A 17,849-nucleotide genomic window follows, 5' to 3' on the forward strand; every position below is an offset into this window, starting at 1 on the left:
GTGTGACTACTGTATATTATTCAAATGTAATTTTTATTTAGACCTCTGACCTCAGTGTCATGGGGTATTAATATTCTTCACATACGTATTATACAGGCAAACAGACAATTTGTGTAGCTTTGCTGGAAATGTATTAAATTAAGTGCTGGAAGTCATGGCACATGTCAGTCAAAAGCCATTGCAAATGAAAAATCTAGGCATTGAAAAGGAGCTGCTTAATAGAGAGTTAAAATACTGCAAATGGAGAGCTGTTATAATAGGCCTATTTATTTTTTAAAATATTTTCTAAATTATTATTAAATATAATCCATTTTAAATTAAACAAGTTACAGTTTGATAACCTTTGGCTGGACTATGCAGACATTGCTTAGAGAAAATTCTGTGACTTCAGGATCAGAGCCAGATGTGTTAATAACTATTTTATAAATATTTACGAAGAAAAAGGCAATGGATCAACTGGAGACAAAGCCAATTGTTCGAGTGCCTGATATAGCCATTTGGACCTCTCTGAAGTCATCATACTTTTAAAGTAGGAAAAACTTCATTATGTAATATATACCATAACATATATTATATTTCATTTTATATTTTTACATTAATGTATATTTTAAATTAATTTGATATATTAATACATATTTACAATTTACATTTTTAGAAAACTATATATCATTTAAATTTATGTAAGCTGACAGTCCACAACTGAACTAGACAAGTGAGTTTTACATGCAATCATTTTAGAGCACAAACATATTTTTGATCAAACATCTATTTGTGGGGAAATGGGAGAAGAAATTACAGTAGCCAGCAGCATAGGAAATGGAACTCCTACTAACTTCAGCTGCTAGTTGCCACTTCCAAATTCATTAACATAGATACTGTTTTGGTGAATATAGGGGAAAGACTTTAAGATGAGTGTTTTAGACTATTCATTTGCCTTGTTTTCTCTAGTCCAAAGTCTGTAACTATAAAAATATGAGTGGAAAACATGAAAAAAGTGCAATTTAAAAAAGGAAGAGGAAATTCTGAATTTTAAAAATTGTCCTTATGCAATTAATTTTTTTTGGGGGGGGGGTAAAAGTAGTAACACCTTTCAGGACTGAGCCCTTCTACTAAATACCCAAATTTCCTTTGTAGTTCAATGCATAAACCCAATTCAGAAAAACTGAATTAAACTATACCTCACTCTCAAAGTCCCAAATTACACTTTAAGCCATTTCCGTGGTCTTTTGGCTACTCTCGTAGTATCTATAATTCTTTGAGAGGAGCATAAAACCTTATAATCATAATTTGTATCTGTAAATTATCCTTCAATTATCTATCTAGAAATACAAAGCATATCTAATGGTCAGAAGTGGGATATTACTTGTATTCTTGCTGGTTCAAAAATGAGGGGAGGGGCTAATAACTAAAAAAAAAAATGCTTTCGACAGTGCCCACCATATTACACTGACAATATTGGAGCACAATATTGCTCATAAAATTAGCTCAAAATTGCTTTAACAACAGTTCAATAATTGGATGAAGATGTTTACAAGTTAATATTTCAACATTAAATACTTAACACTTAACTGTAAAAGTTCTTTCTTTGATGAATGTTATAGCAGTCTTAAAACTTAATTTTCAGAAATTTGAGGTTCAAACGTTCATGCAAATTTTTACACATGCATTTGCATGCCTTTTTTGTATGTGCAATTAACACAGCTCTACTTGTTAAATGGGCATGTGTATGAGGAGATGGACATTACAACCCACTTGCTTATATATTTGCCCAGTTTGCATGTTCAGTCGTGATAAGTGGGCATGCAAAGAAGCTACACACATTTTGGAGCATCTCAACTTTCTGAAAAATCAAGCCTTTAATTACAGTATGTGACAATCAGTCTTCATGAAGCTAACATCACGGATGAGTAATTTTCAGTAATATGGTGTCCTCCATCAAAGAGGCACGGAAATGCCTATTTTATACCTACATGTTAATTTCAAAGAGTAATTGACACCTTAAAAATAAAGCAACCAGTGGAAGAGCTTTCCATTATAGGAAGTTTCACAATGCTGAACTTGGCAAAAGTGAAATCTGTACAATTTATGCTCATAAGAGCACTACGTACAGTTTAACTGTAGTAAGTTTTAGAAGTGGTAAGAGATACATTATTAATCACAGTATCTTAAAGTGGGGAAATAGGATACAGGAAAGTTTAGTTACAGTATTTCTTAAATGAAAAACACTTACAACTTTCATAATAGATTTTTCCCATGCTATTGATTTCTGTAACTGCTGAATGCACAGCGCTACCTGTGCAGCACTGCGAGCTTCTGACAATGCCCTTCTCCATACCCTTAGCCCTGGAGCAATATCCTCTTCAATTCTGCATTGAAATACAGAGAAATTAAGTAGGTCACATCCATGTTTGCTGATCTGTGAACGTGGAACAATCATTATCACATTGAAAGCCAAGCAATGACGAAACGTACACAGCCAATAAGTATAAGGTTTAAGCAACTAAATTTGATGTAGTGCACAGACTGTGGCTACGTGCCTCAAAGCTTAGTCACAACCAGTTAAATGTAAGATAACTTTGCAGGATTATCAACATACATAACAAAAAATATTTACAAAGCACCATGCAGAATAACATGATCCATATGGATCACAGACATACAAGAAGATACATAGATAACAGGCAATAGAAAATAGGCTCCAATTAGCAAAGAAGCACAATAATTTTTCAAGTTAATCTCAATAACCTACCCGTCACCATCACCACTAATGGATGGTGCAGGAGCAGGGACAGTAACTGTGCCCACATTATCCAGTTTGATCTGAATGGTGGTACTTAAGGGGCTCTTCAGATACCTTCGCTCTATGTTCCGCTCCAAGTCAGCAAGCCTGGTTACAGCTATATCTAGAGGGTTGTCACTCTTCCGCTCTAGAGCACTGGTATTGCCTTCTTCTCCTCCAGCACATTCTCCATCATGCTTCTTATACAATTTAGTAAATGACTTATGTTCATAATATACCAGGTCTTCCCTCTCCGATGCAGGCTCGGGACACATCCAGCCCTATATTTAGTAGAGAGGTTTACACACATTGTTTGGTGCTGTAACTGGATAAGTGTGGGAATAATGCAGAGGTCAGCAAACTACGGCCCACGGGCCACATCTGGCCCACAGGACCCTCCTGCCCGGCCCCTGAGCTCCTGGCCCGGGAGGCTAGCCCCCAGCCCCTCCCCTGCTGTTCCCCCTCCCCCGCAGCCTCAGCTCGCCCCGCCGCTGGCGCAATGCTGTGGGCGGTGGACTGCGGGCTCCTGGGACAGCGCCACTGCAGAGCCCGGCCTGATCCGGTGCTCTGTGCTGCGCGGCTGTAGCGCCGCCAGCCACCGGTGCTCCAGGCAGCGAGGTAAGGGAGCAGGGGGGTTGGATAGAGGGCAGGGGAGTTCGGGGTGGTGGTCAGGAGTGTGGATGGGGTCGGGGCAGTCAGAGGGCATGGAACAGGGGGGTTGAATGGGGGCAGGGGTTCGGGGAGCAGTCAGGAAGAAGGAGGGGTTGGATGGGGAGGCAGGGGGCTGTCAGGGGACAGGGAAAAGGGGTGGGTTGGATGGGGCGGCAGGGGACAGTCAGGGGCGGGGGTTCCAGGGTCGGTCAGAGGACAGGGAGAAGGGGGGGGGTGGATGGGGCAGGGGTCCCGAGGGGCCATCAGGGAATGGGGGGCTTGGATGGGACAGGAGTCCCGGGGGTGGGCCGTCAGGGGGTGAGAAGCGGGGGGGGTGGAGGGGGGAAGGAACCACACACCCTTCCCCTGATCGGCCCTCCATACAATTTCCAAAACCCGATGCGGCCCTCAGGCCAAAAAGTTTGCCCACCCCTGGAATAATGGAATTTTGTATTGTATTAACCTAAAAAAATCAGGTACTGTCTTCAGCAAATGTCAGTAGTTAATCATCAGCTTTTTACCCCGTCTTTCCCAAACTACTCAGATAATTAAAATTATGAATCCCAAAATATAAGCATAATCAAACCATTAGCAGAGTGGTCTCTCAGCAATAGCATTCTCTCTCAGAGCCCTCTGGAAGCATCAAGTTCCATTAGTCTCTGATGGCAGACCACCACAACAGATTTCTGAGGCTGACAGGAAGGACCCTGCCTGGTCCCAGACCTCAAACCACAGGAGACAATGTGCAACCCATGACATGGAAATAACATCCAACTCTCAACTCTACTCCAGCCCAAACATCAGATCCAGATTGCAGACAGACACATGAGCTGGGCCTACAATCATCTTGCATAACGCCATGATTGTAATAGTGACCAGAAAGTCCTGAGCTTCCTTAGACTCACAATCCATGTGGTATGTAGTTCCTCATATGCATGGGATGCATTCCAATATTCCACCAAAACAAAGAAGTTGAAATGGTCTTTTATTTATTTTAAAGAACAACAAAAAACCACACACGGACATACAATGGTGGCACAAAGTGCTACAGCTAAATGGCTAGGCTAGCCCATACCTATCAAATCTTTGCAGTTAAAAACAGGTCATCACCCAAAACGGCATTATTCCCACCACAATGAAAGGCACAGGGCTCTGTGTGCTATAAGGGAATATTCTGGGGGCTGCCACTCTGAGGATCGTTATCCAAAGATTTAACTGTAATAAAAATAATACTATACTCTACTTTTCCTTTTATGTTTGAAATAGGAAGAGAAAGGGAGAAAATATTCCAGCTTCTCTGATACAAATATAGTGAAATTATATTGGATTTGTTCCATTTGTGGACGATAAAATTAATGAGAAGGCAGTTATCCCTAACAGCAAAACAACTGCAAATATTGGTTTTCAATTCTTATTACTTTAACAACAACATTTTTGAAGAGGGATTTTACTGAAAGGCAGTTTTACCTTAACTTGCAAACTAGCTGATACAACTCTCCGTTCTAGGTCTTCCACCTGGTGAAGAATAGCCAGATCCATCTCCATTGCTTGCTCTTCTACTGACCAGTTCTCCACAATGTCTCGAGTTACCTGGTTTTCCTCGTTTTCATTTATTTCAATAATTGCAACTGTATTTGGGAGTCAAAATTGTATTATTTTATTTTAATTAACATTGTAACTGATTTTTGCAAACTCAAACCTGTTACTTAAAAAAGTGTTTAATGGTCGTTATATGAACTTACTCTTAATATATCTAATGTGAACACTTAATTTTGTATTGATCTTGTCACATATGCTTAAAGAACTGCAATATCTAGGGTGAGGGCACACTGAGTATGCACTGCAGTATGTAGTACTGTGAAGGTTCCGGGCAGGCTGAAAAGATTGGCATAACTCAGTCAGGTCCCCAGGGCAAGGGTGACCAGATAGCAACTGTGATAAAATTGGACAGGGAGTGGGGAGTAATATGCTCCTATATAAGAAAAACTCCCAAAGAACAGGACTGTCCCTATAAAAACGGGACATCTGGTCAACCTACCCAGGGCTATCTGTATTACGATGGAGCTCTCCAGAGCTACCCAGTATCAAGAGGCTACAAAGGTGTTTTAAAGACACTTTAGACCCCCTTCTCTCTGGCTGCAAGTTCTGTGTTGAAGCCAATATCCTTTTCTCATTAAAAGAAACATACTTAGTTAAGTGAACTAATTATTAGATATTGGCCTGAACCAAAAGCTCACATCTGGACAAGCTGAGCATTTGAGAAAGGACAGTTACCTGTTCCATAACTGGCGTTCTTCGAGATGTGTTGCTCAGGTGTATTCCACAGTAGGTGTGCGTGCTCGCCACGTGCACCGGTGCCGGAAGTTTTTCCCTTAGCAGTACCTGTAGCGGCGCCTCTATATCGCGCTATAAAGGGGGCTGCGCGCTCCCCCACCCTCAGTTCCTTCTTGCCAGACAATTCCGACAGAGAGGAAGGAGGGCGGGATGTGGAATACACCTGAGCAACACATCTCGCAGAACGCCAGTTACGGAACAGGTAACTGTCCTTTCTTCTTCGAGTGATTGCTCATGTGTATTCCACAGTAGGTGACTCCAAGCTATACCTGATGGAGGTGGGTAGGAGTTTAAGGGTTACCAGGGCGTAGTACCGCCCTACCAAACCCGGCGTCCTCCCACGTTTGGGAGACGATCGCGTAGTGCGATGAAAAGGTGTGGACAGAGGACCATGTAGCAGCCCTGCAGATGTCCTGAATGGGGACATGAGCCATGTAGGCAGCCGACGAGGCCTGAGCTCTCGTCGAATGAGCCTTCACTACAAGAGGCGGGGGAACCCCTGCCAGGTCGTAACACGTGCGTATGCACGAGGTGATCCAGCGGGAGATCCGCTGGGTGGAAACCGGCTGCCCCCTCATGCGCTCAGCCGATGCAATTAAAAGCTGAGGGGATTTCTGGAATGGCCTGGTTCGGTCTAGGTAAAAAACCAGCGCTCTACGCACATCTAGCATGTGCAGGCGTCGTTCCTCATTGAAGGAATGGGGCTTAGGACAGAGGACTGGGAGGAAAATGTCCTGCTCTATGTGAAAAGCCGAGACTACCTTCGGCAGAAAAGCCGGGTGCGGACGGAGCTGGACCTTATCCCTATGGAAGACCGTATATGGGGGTTCAGAGATCAGGGCCCTAAGCTCCGAGACCCAGCGGCTGAGGTGATAGCCACCAGGAACACCACTTTCCATGATAAGTGGGACCAGGAACACATGGCCAAGGGCTCAAAGGGGGGGCCCGTGAGGTGGGAGAGCACTAGGTTCAGGTCCCAGAGTGGGACCAGGGGTCTGGCGTCAGGGAATGCCCGATCCAGCCCTTTTAAAAACCGGGATGTCATTTGGTGGGAAAACACCGAGTGACCATGCACCGGGGGGTGGAAAGCCGAAATAGCTGCAAGGTGTACCCTGACCAAGTAGGGCGCCAGCCCTTGGGTCTTAAGGGACAGGAGGTAATCGAGGATGAGCTGGATTGATGCTGAGGAGGGGGAGAAGCCCCTCTCCCTCGCCCACGTGGAGAACTGATACCATTTGGCCAGGTAGGTTCCTCGTGTGGACGGTTTCCTGCTCTCAAGCAGAACCTGTCTAACATCCTCAGAACACCTCCCCCTCCTCCTTGTTTAACCATGGAGCAGCCACGCTGTCAAGTGAAGCGCGGCCAGACTGGGGTGGAGGAGACATCCTCCCTCCTGATAGAGGAGGTCCGGTCGAAGTGGCAGCCTGCGCGGGGGGGCCACTAAAAGTTGCAGGAGGGTCCCGTACCAATGTTGACGGGCCCAATCCGGGGCTATCGATAATCCGCGCTCTGTCTGCCTTCACCTTCTGTAGGACCTTGCCTATCAGGGGGAAGGGCGGGAAGGCATAGAACAGGTGGCCCGACCATGGAATTAGGAACGCGTCCGATATCGCCCCTTCGCCCTCTCCCGCCCTGGAGCAGAACAGAGGCAGAGGCAATTCTGGACGGTGGCGAAAAGATCTACCTGGGGAGTGCCCCACTCCAGGAAGAGCCTCTTGGCCACCTCCATGTGTAGAGATCACTCGTGCAGTTGGGAGAAAACCCTGCTTAAGTGATCCGCGAGCGTATTGCGCTTGCCAGGAAGGTGAAAAGCCCTCAAAAGGATATTGTGAGCTATACAGAACTCCCAGAGGTGCTGGGCTTCCTGGCACACGGCCACGGAACGCGTGCCCCCTTGCCTGTTGATATAATACATCGCGGTCGTATTGTCCGTGAGGACTCTGACCACCATTCCCCCTAGGTGCCGGCAGAAAGCCACGCACGCCAGGCGTACCGCCCTGAGCTCCTTGACATTTATGTGCAGGGACAATTCCGGGGGCGACCATCTGCCCTGGGTTTTGAAGCTCCCCCACATGGGCTACCCAGCCCAGGTCCGAGGCGTCCGACACCAGATCTAGTGAGGGAGGGGTCTCCCGGAAGGGGATACTGTGAAGCATGCTGCTCGGGAGGGACCACCATTGCAGGTCGGCCACTACATTGGGTGGCAACGTGACGACCTTGTCCAAGCCGTCCCTGGCCTGGGAGTACTGGGAGGCCAGCCAGAGTTGGAGGGGCCTCATCCTGAGCCTGGCATGTCGCACCACTGAGGTGCCCCAGCCACTAGGATCTGAAGGCACACCCGTGCCGTCGTCACTGGGAAGGCCGTGACCGAGGCGATAAGACCTTTGAGCGTCTCGAACCTGTCCCGGGGGAGGGAGGCCGTGGCCCCCACCAAGTCTAACAGCGCCCCTATAAAGTGTATGTGCTGAACCGGGACTAACGTGGACTTGTCCTCGTTTACCACTAGGCCTAGACTCGTACAGGTATCGAGCAGGAATTTCATCTGCGCCTGCACCTGGGACCGAGACCTGCCCTTGAGCAGCCTATCGTCCAAGTAGGGGAAGATCTGCAACCCGTTCCTCCTGAGGTGGGCTGCCACTACTGCCATGCATTTGGTAAAAACCCTGGGGGCCGTGGAAAGGCCAAAGGGAAGGACCGTAAACTAATAGTGGTCTCTCCCTACCAAGAAGCGGAGGAAGCGCCTGTGGCCCTCGAAAATATGGATATGGAAGTACGCATCCTGGAGGTCCAAGGCTGCGAACCAATCCCCGGGTCTAGGGACGGAACAATAGAGGCCAGGGACACCATACGAAATTTGCAGCGGACCAGAAACTGGTTGAGATTCCGCAGGTCGAGGATGGGCCTGAGCCCGCCTTTCGCCTTCGGGATCAGGAAATACCGGGAGTAAAACCCTTTGCCCTGGAATTCGTGAGGTACCATCTCCACCGCGCCCAGGGTGAGGAGGCGCGTCACCTCCTGATTTAGAAGGAAGACGTGCTCCGGGTCTACGGGGACATCGCGGGACGGAGGGGTGGGGGTGAATCGAACTGCAGAATGTACCCCTGGGAGATGGTACTGAGGACCCACCGGTCCGACGTTATACGGGACCATTGCACTCGGAAGGCAGATAAATGATTTCCAAAACCCAACTTTATTAACTGGGGGGCTTCCCTGGCAACAGGCCCAGTGGCCCCCCGCAAAGAGTCAAAAACACCTCTTCCCCTGCCTCTTGCCCTTCGAGGGGCCGGGGCGTGGGGCCGAACGGGACTGGCACTGTGACCTGCGCCTCTGCTCCCTAGGCCTCTTAGGCGGGGGCTCATATCTGCCCCTTACGGGGGGAGCCAAGGGCTGCGGCCTGGGTTTGTCTATGGCTGGCGGGACATACAGGCCGAGAGTCTGCAGGGTGGTGTGGGAGTCCTTCATCTCGTGCAGACGAGTGTCCGTTTGGTCCGCAAACAGGGCTTTTCCGTCAAAGGGCAGGTCCTGCATGAGGGACTGGGATTCCACGGACAGCCCCGACAGCAAGAGCCACGATGCCCGCCGCATGGAGATAGCCGAGGCAATCGAACGAGCTGCTGTGTCGGCCACGTCCGACGCCGCCTGGAGCACCGCTTTCGCCGCTGCTGCACCTTCGTCGACTAGAGCCTTGAATTCCTTCCTGTCCTTTTCTTGGAGGGAAAGCTCGAATTTCGGCAGAGACCCCCACAAGTTAAAATCATACCTGCTCAGGAGTGCTTGATGGTTTGCCACCCTGAGCTGGAAACTCACAGAAGAATAAACTTTTTTCCCAAAAGTGTCTAGTCTCCTGGCGTCTTTATCCTTGGGGGTGGGTGCAGGCTGGCTGTGTTTTTCACGGTGGTTGACGGACTCCATGACCAGTGCGTTCGGGGCAGGATGAGTGTACAAGTACTCATGCCCCTTCGTTGGCACGAAGTACTTCCGCTCTGCCTTCTTAGAAATGGGCGGCAGAGAGGCAGGGGTTTGCCAGAGCCCGACAGAAATATTGGCTACCCCTTGGTGAAGCGGCAGGGCCACACGGCCCGGTGCCAAGGAGGACAGGACATTAAACAAAGTGTCCGACGGCTCCTCCGACTCCTCAGTCTGGAGCTGGGAATTTGCGGCTACACGTCGGAGAAGCTCTTGATGAGCCTTAAAATCCTCCTGAGAAGGAGGAGGCGGTGCCGCTATGGAGTCGTCCGGCGCCGACAAGACGACCGGTACCGCCCCTAAGGCGTCGGGTGGTACCGTCAGGTCGCACTCCGCGTCTGGGTCCGGGCGCGGTGGTTCAGTACCTGAGGACTGCTCTCAGTGCCGAGACGGGGACGCCGAGTGGACCTGGGACGCCCCAGCCACTGAACGGGGCCCCGCCAGTGCAGGCGCTTGGGGCCACGGTGCTCACTGGCACCACTATCCTTGCCAGGGCACCCCTTGCCACTGAGCCGTCTGAGGTCCTAGCAGAGCTGTTTGCTCTTGAGGGACAATGCGGCCGGGGAAGGGACGGCTGGGGCCCGAGGCCGAAGTTACCAAGGAGCGCACGGTGCCGTACGAGCGGCTGGAACGGTCCCAGCCATGTCGGCGCCGAACGCGGGATTTGGACCTCGACGACGAGGCGATGTACACGTCGGAGGAGCTATGTCTGGAATCCCTTCAGGGACCGTGGCTATGATGCCTCGGTGCCGGTGCCGGTCGGGATGCACTCCGAGTATGGCACGCACCGTGGTATGAGTGGCAATGCTGATGGCGTCGAGACCTGCTATCACTCCGAGTGGAAGAGGAGCATCGACGCTTTCTGTCCCGGCGCCTGCGACCCCTCTGGGCAGAGGAAGACTCCGGAGACTCGCTCTCAGGCGACCCAGTCAACGGAGTGGAGATCTGCCGCGGGCTACGGGAAGGCCCCGCAGATCGAGCCGGGACCTCAACCTCTGACCTGGCAGGGGAGGGCTGGTGAGCGCCCAGCGGTGGCTTCCTTCGGGACCGGGGTCCCGACTTGGGCAGCATGCCCAGCACCAGCAGGACGAGGATATCACGCGTTGCCTGAGCTGCCTCCGGCGTCGATGGCATCCTCACCGCCAGAGAGGCATGCGTGGACGGGGCCGGACTACTCCGCTCAACGTGAGTCGGAGGTCTGGGTCCCGAGGGGGATCATGGGCTGCCCAACTCGGGTCTGGCCTCACCCCTGTCCTTGTCTCGGCGCTGCTGGGTCTTGCCTTGTTTCTTAGCGGGCGAGCGGTGCCGACTGGTGGATGGGACTTTGCTTCGTACCGAGGACGCAGTGCCCGGAGCCGGGTTGGCGCGCCAGTGCCGGGACCAATGCCAACTCCATAAGCAGGGCCCGGAGTCGGATATCTCATTCGCGCTTAGTCCAGGGCTTGAATGACTTACAGATTTTGCAGCGCTCACTTATGTGAGCCTCGCCCAGACAGCGAAGACACTGAGAGTGTGGATCGCTTCTGGGCATGGAATTGCGACAGGAGTCGCACGACTTGAAGCCTGGGGCTCGGGGCATGCCCCGAGCCAGGCCACTAACTATAGAAAACTATTTACGGTCGAAGATCGTACTACTAAGGATAGACGCTGCAGCAATGCTGGAGCAGAAAGTTCCAACTACCTTCACTGGCGGCAAGAAGGATCTGAGGGTGGGGAGAGCGCGGAGCCCCCTTTATAGCGCGATATAGAGGCACCACTCGGAGTCGCAGTGGGGCTCCGCCACTACGGGTACTGCTAAGGGAAAAACTTCCGGCACCGGTGCACGTGGCGAGCACGCACACCTACTGTGGAATACACGTGAGCAATCACTCGAAGAAGAACCTCTAATCTGGATCCAAATGTACCTCAGATTCATCTCTACTTATTATCCTTATGCCAATCAAACATTCATATCAGTTACATACCATCTTTGTTTTTGATGCAGGCCAAAGTAATGTAATCCATGTGTTTCTGTATTTGCTTCTGTAAGGCCTTCTCTCTTATTCCCCTGAGATGTAGTACTTTAAGCAAAGCTTTTAGGTCCTCTGGATCAATAATTCTCCACCAGCCAAATTGCATTTCTGAATCAAGACAAGTTTGTAAATCTTTTACAAGCACTATTACCATCAGATTTATTTCAAGAAATCATGCAAACAAATGTTCTGATAGTGCGGCAGTATTAGAGGAACTCAACATTTAGACAGTTCTGGCATATTACTGCATTATGCTTACCTTCTGGTATGGGTTTTGGGCTAGGATAATCTACTGGCTTGGCTACTTCAACTCCTGTAGAGGGAGCAGAAGCTGTTTTTTCAGTTTGTTGTACCGGTGATTCACTTTTACTTGTAGGAACACTGGGCGTCAAAAATGAATTACCATTTCCGTCTGACAATCCTAACCCTGATCCAACACTAGGTAAGGGAGATGAGAATGGAAGGTTTGAAGGAAGAACTCCTGTAGGCCATCCACAAAATTGAAGTCCCATTATAGGTAATCCAGTCTTCATCTGCTGTATTAAAAATATTTTTAAAAGATTACTATTAATTCTATTACTAGTGTGGAGCTCCCAGAAACCTGGATTAGGATTAGTCAACCCTTGTGCTACGCATAATAAAACACAAAAGAGGCCTTGATCCCTGCCTTGAGTTTAAAAAGCTAAGATGCCACATCACACAAATAGCTAGTAACCCTATATGGTGAATGTTTAGAAAACTGTTGCTTCTGATGACCACATTTCTGAAAATTACTATTTGTAGTTATCTTTTTTTTCATTCAATTGCCAACTACCAATTGCCAACTTCTTTATACAAATACAAATGATTTGAAACAGTACACACAAAAACACACAAATTGTTAATTTAAACATCCCTGTTTGCCTACTAATCTACCAATCTAAATCTTTTTTGCAAATAGTACTCGGCAGCATAAAAAACATTTCTAAGAATGAGCTACATTTTACAATGGTTTTTAAAAAAATACAAGGAACAAAGATACAATTTCAATGGTATGATCAGCTCGCTCTCAGAGGGAATTTTGCCCGAGTAAGGACTGCTAGATCAGACACCTTAGATTGTAACTAAGTACCAACCTGAAGTGATGATAATGCAAAAGGACTTATTCCCATAGGACTCTGTACAGAGGTAGAAGTGATATGAGGAGATGGGACTGGTGAAGGTGATTTTGAGGGAGGATTTGAATGCAGAGTTAGCGAAGAAGAAGCAGCTGGTGTATCTGAATGGGTAACTGATGCATCATCACATGGTATTCTTGGTAAAAGGCTGAACCACTGTCTGCTCTTTTCTGTAAGAGTCTTTAACAACTGGTCATTTGGAATTAATGGAGAATTGTAAAACTTCCCTGGCCCACTTGCAATGGGATTAAAAAGATTATTAGAATCTGACTTTTCAGAGCTGCTTTGTGATATGGTGGGCTGAAGGCTGCAGAGAGAGTTTTTAGAGTTATTTTGATAAGATAATGTGCACCCATTTGCTGCACTGCCATTGGGTTTTTGTGACATAATGTCAGATTCAGGAGGCATCTTTGCTACCTCCAACAGTTTGCTTAGCTTTGAAAAAGAGCCAGGCTTCTGTAGAAACAAATTAGTGTTATCCTTTTCCTTAAGCTCTTCTTTCTGCTCACAGTGACTTGTATTTATACAGTTTACTTTTTCCTCTGAGGTCTCAAACATCTCTTCTTTGATGTGTATACTTTCTGCTTTTTTTAACTTCTCTTTTTCTTTTGCAATTTCTTCTAGACCTGCAAAATTGAAAAAAAAACGTAAACTTTAAATATCACAGGAGAACCATCTAACTTAGACCATTCCTGTAATCAGGTTTTATATAAAGAATAACTTCATCAGTCACTTCCACGTGCTCTAGACCACCATGTACTCTATGAAATTGCCTTCAAGCTCTGAAAAATATTTTGTAAAAGGACACACAACACTCAAATACACTTTACACTGTACCTCCATGTGGACGAAATTTCACAGCCAACTCAAAACAGTTTGGAAAGAGGTTTATAACAAAAATGGTCACAGACCCTTCTCATAGTGTTGTAAATTGTATTGTGTTTTTTCCCCTCACCAAATCTAAAACAGATTTAAACTTTGCTATGTATCAGAGATGAAAAACTGGATCTACTGAAATCAGTAAAAACTCCTATTGAGTTCAACAAGGCCAGGATTTTGCCCCAGAAATTGCTAAGAGATTCACTTAACTTGCATACCGAACACCAATGAAATTCTGGAGGAGTTTGTCAGTTCTAATTTCTCTGGAAGGGACAAAATTTTTATAGCTTTGTGCCTGTAAAAGTTACCATTGACTACAGAATTACCAAAAAGTTTCATGTTCACACCAAGAGAGAAGGATATTTTCTTTTAAATTTATAGGCTATTTCTGTAAACTCTCAGCCCTCCAGTTGGGGGAGAAATAAGAATGAAGACCAAAAAAAAAAAAAAAAAATCTATTTCACAGATTGGATGTCTCCCAAAGATAGAAATAGGACATTAAAATTCACAATCCACCCAATTAATTTTTTAATTAAAAGAAAGCGGGGAATTTAATTACCAAATACTAGAGGCTACTTTTACCTGTTTTACTCATTATCTGAAATAAATTATTTGAAGAACCTACAATCAATATTATGATTGGGATCTACAGATAGCTAAGTAGATAGATGGATAGACTAGTTTAAATAGCTAAACAATTTACAATACAAAATGCTAAGGTTCAGAGTCCATGTCAGCTCGAATATCTTTGAGGTGGGGAAGGACCAGTTTTATAAATGGGGAAAAAATTGTTCTGTTCTCTCTCCTCTCCCATTCTCCAGTCTATTCTCTGTCTTCCTCTGCCCTTATTAACATATGTCAACAAGCATTAATAAGAATCTTCAAAAAGAACAAAAGAGGGGGAAATGGCAGAGAACAGGGAGGAAAGAGAAGGGAAAGCACTCAGCATGGCAGCCATTTGTTTGCTTAGTTTCTGCATCAGTTAGTGCAGCTGCATAATTACAGATAAACAGGGCCCCTATTTATCGTCTATGGCTGGTAACACCTGCAGGGGTTATTTGCACATTCTGCAAAACCAGAATAATTTCAACAAGGAAAAAAGCACAATTGCAAGGAAAATGTACTGCTATAATTTTGCATCTCTCTTTCTGAATTTTTAATGCACCCACCACTCTAGTAATGTATCTGGGTACCAATAATGTTGAATTATTGAGATCCAAAATGGGCCTGACAGGAAGAAACAATTTAGGGAACTGTGCAGGTAAAAGCTTTAGAGGGAGGTATTTCTGATAACTGGACAGATGGCTTAGTGTTTCATGCATCAAGTTTCCAATTACCTACACCCAGGAACCACAGGTTTCAAAACTCAGCAGGGCCAACTCAGACTTTCATCCTTCCGAGGTAATAAACTGACTACTATGCAATTTACTGAAAAGGGGATGAAGTGGGCAAGGAGACATCTTGCAGCTGAGATCTTAAAAAAAGAAGTCCCATTGATCTGCATGGACCTTAACAATCCCTCTAGACTAATTTATAAGAATATGGGTCTGTCCTGGTGTTTTTGGCCAAAATTTCTGTGCACTGTTTCATTAGCACCTCCAGAGAGGTAGCCACAAGTACTCCTGTTCTTTTTGCAGATACAGACTAACATGGCTGCTACTTTGAAATCTAGTTCAGTGGTTCTCTATGCATATAGTTTGTAAAGCTCTTTAGGATTCTCTAGGCTAAAATACACTATGTGAAATATTATTACAGTACAATAGATAAGACTTTGGAAAATAGGAAAAGGAACACAAGCACTACAGCATTTGATAGTCAACTTCTATTTCCATACAACTTTTGGTGTTTTCACAGCAGTTTCTAATTCAGAGCATAATATAATCAGGGGATGGTGAAAGAGAGGCCCTACAGAGCACACACAATATTAGCAAGCTACTTTTGGGATCATGATTAAGTTTAGGTGAGAATTTGTGATTCAGGTTTGAGGTCAAATCAGTGCTCAGGTTTCACTTAGACAGTACTGAAATCTTTGGGGATGTATGTGAGAGATACCTAGAATGCATCTTCTGAGGAGTTCGAGAGATTTTTGCAATCTTGGGCCAAAATCTTGTGAAAATGGCGGATTTTGGCTGCAACCAAACCAGAACTGAAAAATGGATCTGTTCTGGAACCAAAATCATGGGTTGGGTCTATATCCAGGAATTCTAATGAGTGAATTCTAAAATTGACATGTATCTAGACTTGAGGTTAATTTTAAAAAAAAAGTTTGTAGAATTGGTATATATTAACTATCAAAATCAGCAAACTCCATTTAAATTTTAGTAAAATAGACTTTAATGTCTCCTGGAGGGAAATTCAGGTCACTCAGAAAAAAAGAGGAGCATAAAACCATATTATGGGTTAATAAAGAAATTATTGTTTTAGCAGAGAACTGAAAAGAGAGTATCTTATTGTATAACAATCATGTTCCATTTTATTTCACACCATATATGTAATCTCTAAACACAAAACATTCTGAATATCTGCATAAAGCCTGAGAGAATTAAAATAGACAAAAATAAATGCTTCATACATTCTGTGGTCAACCTGCAGAATTCATTGCCAAGGAAAATATAGAGAAATAGTTTAGCAACTGTCAAGGCTGATTCCCCACACTAAGGTGTGGGCCCGCAAGGATTCTAAAAATTAATACTGGCCACTCCAGGCTGGTATTAAACTCCCAAGGTCACAGCTTCTCTCTGACCTTGGATGGGTAGATTCTGCCACCACCCAAATGCAAAAAACCCTTTGGAATCCAGAAAGGCGCACTTGGGAATTCCTTCCTGTGGGGTACCCTCAAGCCCTTTCACACTCCCTCCAGGGAAGAGCTGAGAAAGAAAAACACAGAAAGCAGCTGTTGCCACCAGCTAACTAAAAACATGTGCACAAACCTCTTAAGACACAAAAATCCAAATTCTGTTCTTAAAAAAACAAAAAGAAAGAAAATACATCTGAAAACTCAGGCTATTGCTAGATTTTTAAAAGAGCAATTCCAAAAATTAAGCACCCAAAATAGTTTCTGGGGGTTCAGCTTAAAGATTACAAGCAACAAAAGCATCTGGGGTTAGCACAGAGGAATTCACAAGCCATAAGAAATAAACAAAATAAACCTAATCGCATCTTTCTACACATTTTCTGATCTACTTACATATTATCTGGGTTCCAAATAAGCAATTCTAGGTCTGACTTTGATGATTTTCATACCTGGCCTTCAGCTTCTCACAGCGTAACTGCTGCCCTGTTCCCCTCTTCTCCAGAGAGCAACAACAGACACACAGACAAAGGGAAGTTTTTCCCCAATTTTAAACAGTCCTAGCCTTCCCATTGGCTCTTTTGGTCAGGTGCCCACTCCCTTCTTTTTACCTATGGGCTTTTTTAACCCTTTATAGGTAAAGCAAGTAGAGAACAGCTACCAAGAGGTATTTTATAGCTAACTGGCTGGCTGGGTGTCCATAAAAGGAAGCTCCCCCCATCCCCCTTCATTTATCACAGCAACATTAAAAGGATTTCATATGCAGCTACACTAGCTAAATCAAAAATTAACATAAGGATATTAATTCTCTGTTTCAAGGGATAAATTAACCAACTAAAAATCAGAAAAACTCCCCTTAGCTTCATCAAACAGCACTGCACAAATAACGAGGGCTATCACGGGTTAGTTTTTAGCCTTCTCCTGAAGGTAACAGGCCATTTTTGGAGACACAGATAACAGACTAGATGCACAGGCAGTATACTTTAGTATGGCAATTTCTACGATTACTCCTTTATGGTACTTACCTTCACCACTTTCCATGCCTTCCACAAAAATACCCCCACACTGGGGTAGAATCCAATACCGGCGTCTGTAACGATCCTGACCAAACATCATTGACCGTAAAGAGTGAGAGGCTTCAAATAACTTCCTTCTGTATTGGCTTTGTTGCTGTTTAAAAAAAAAGGGGGGGGTGGAGGATTATAATTCAGTGGGGAAAAAAATCAGTTGTTACAGTATAAAATATCTGTTCGGACAAGGCCAAATGACAGCTCAGTGGC

The 17,849-nt window shown here is 45.7% G+C and overlaps 1 protein-coding gene across 11 annotated transcripts in view; it reads right to left on the minus strand.

Moving 5' to 3' along the window:
* Positions 1 to 17,849, minus strand: part of BAZ2B (bromodomain adjacent to zinc finger domain 2B) — a 279,323-nt gene that overhangs the window by 27,113 nt on the left and 234,361 nt on the right. For 6 of the 11 annotated variants that reach the window (XM_029910477.1, XM_024219214.2, XM_029910478.1 and 3 more), the window contains 7 exons: positions 17,595 to 17,739; positions 12,858 to 13,525; positions 12,002 to 12,278; positions 11,695 to 11,850; positions 4,898 to 5,058; positions 2,750 to 3,060; positions 2,231 to 2,366 (listed from right to left, as the gene is read on the minus strand). In XM_029910477.1, coding sequence (XP_029766337.1) covers positions 2,231 to 2,366; positions 2,750 to 3,060; positions 4,898 to 5,058; positions 11,695 to 11,850; positions 12,002 to 12,278; positions 12,858 to 13,525; positions 17,595 to 17,739 — 1,854 coding nt within the window. The remainder of the gene's footprint in view (positions 1 to 2,230; positions 2,367 to 2,749; positions 3,061 to 4,897; positions 5,059 to 11,694; positions 11,851 to 12,001; positions 12,279 to 12,857; positions 13,526 to 17,594; positions 17,740 to 17,849) is intronic. The other 5 variants (XM_024219234.2, XM_024219228.2, XM_024219205.2 and 2 more) reach the window with 3 other exon arrangements.

Source organism: Terrapene carolina, unplaced genomic scaffold, assembly GCF_002925995.2.
Source record: "Terrapene carolina triunguis isolate 2854851 unplaced genomic scaffold, T_m_triunguis-2.0 Scaffold62, whole genome shotgun sequence".
Lineage (NCBI taxonomy): Eukaryota > Metazoa > Chordata > Testudines > Emydidae > Terrapene > Terrapene triunguis.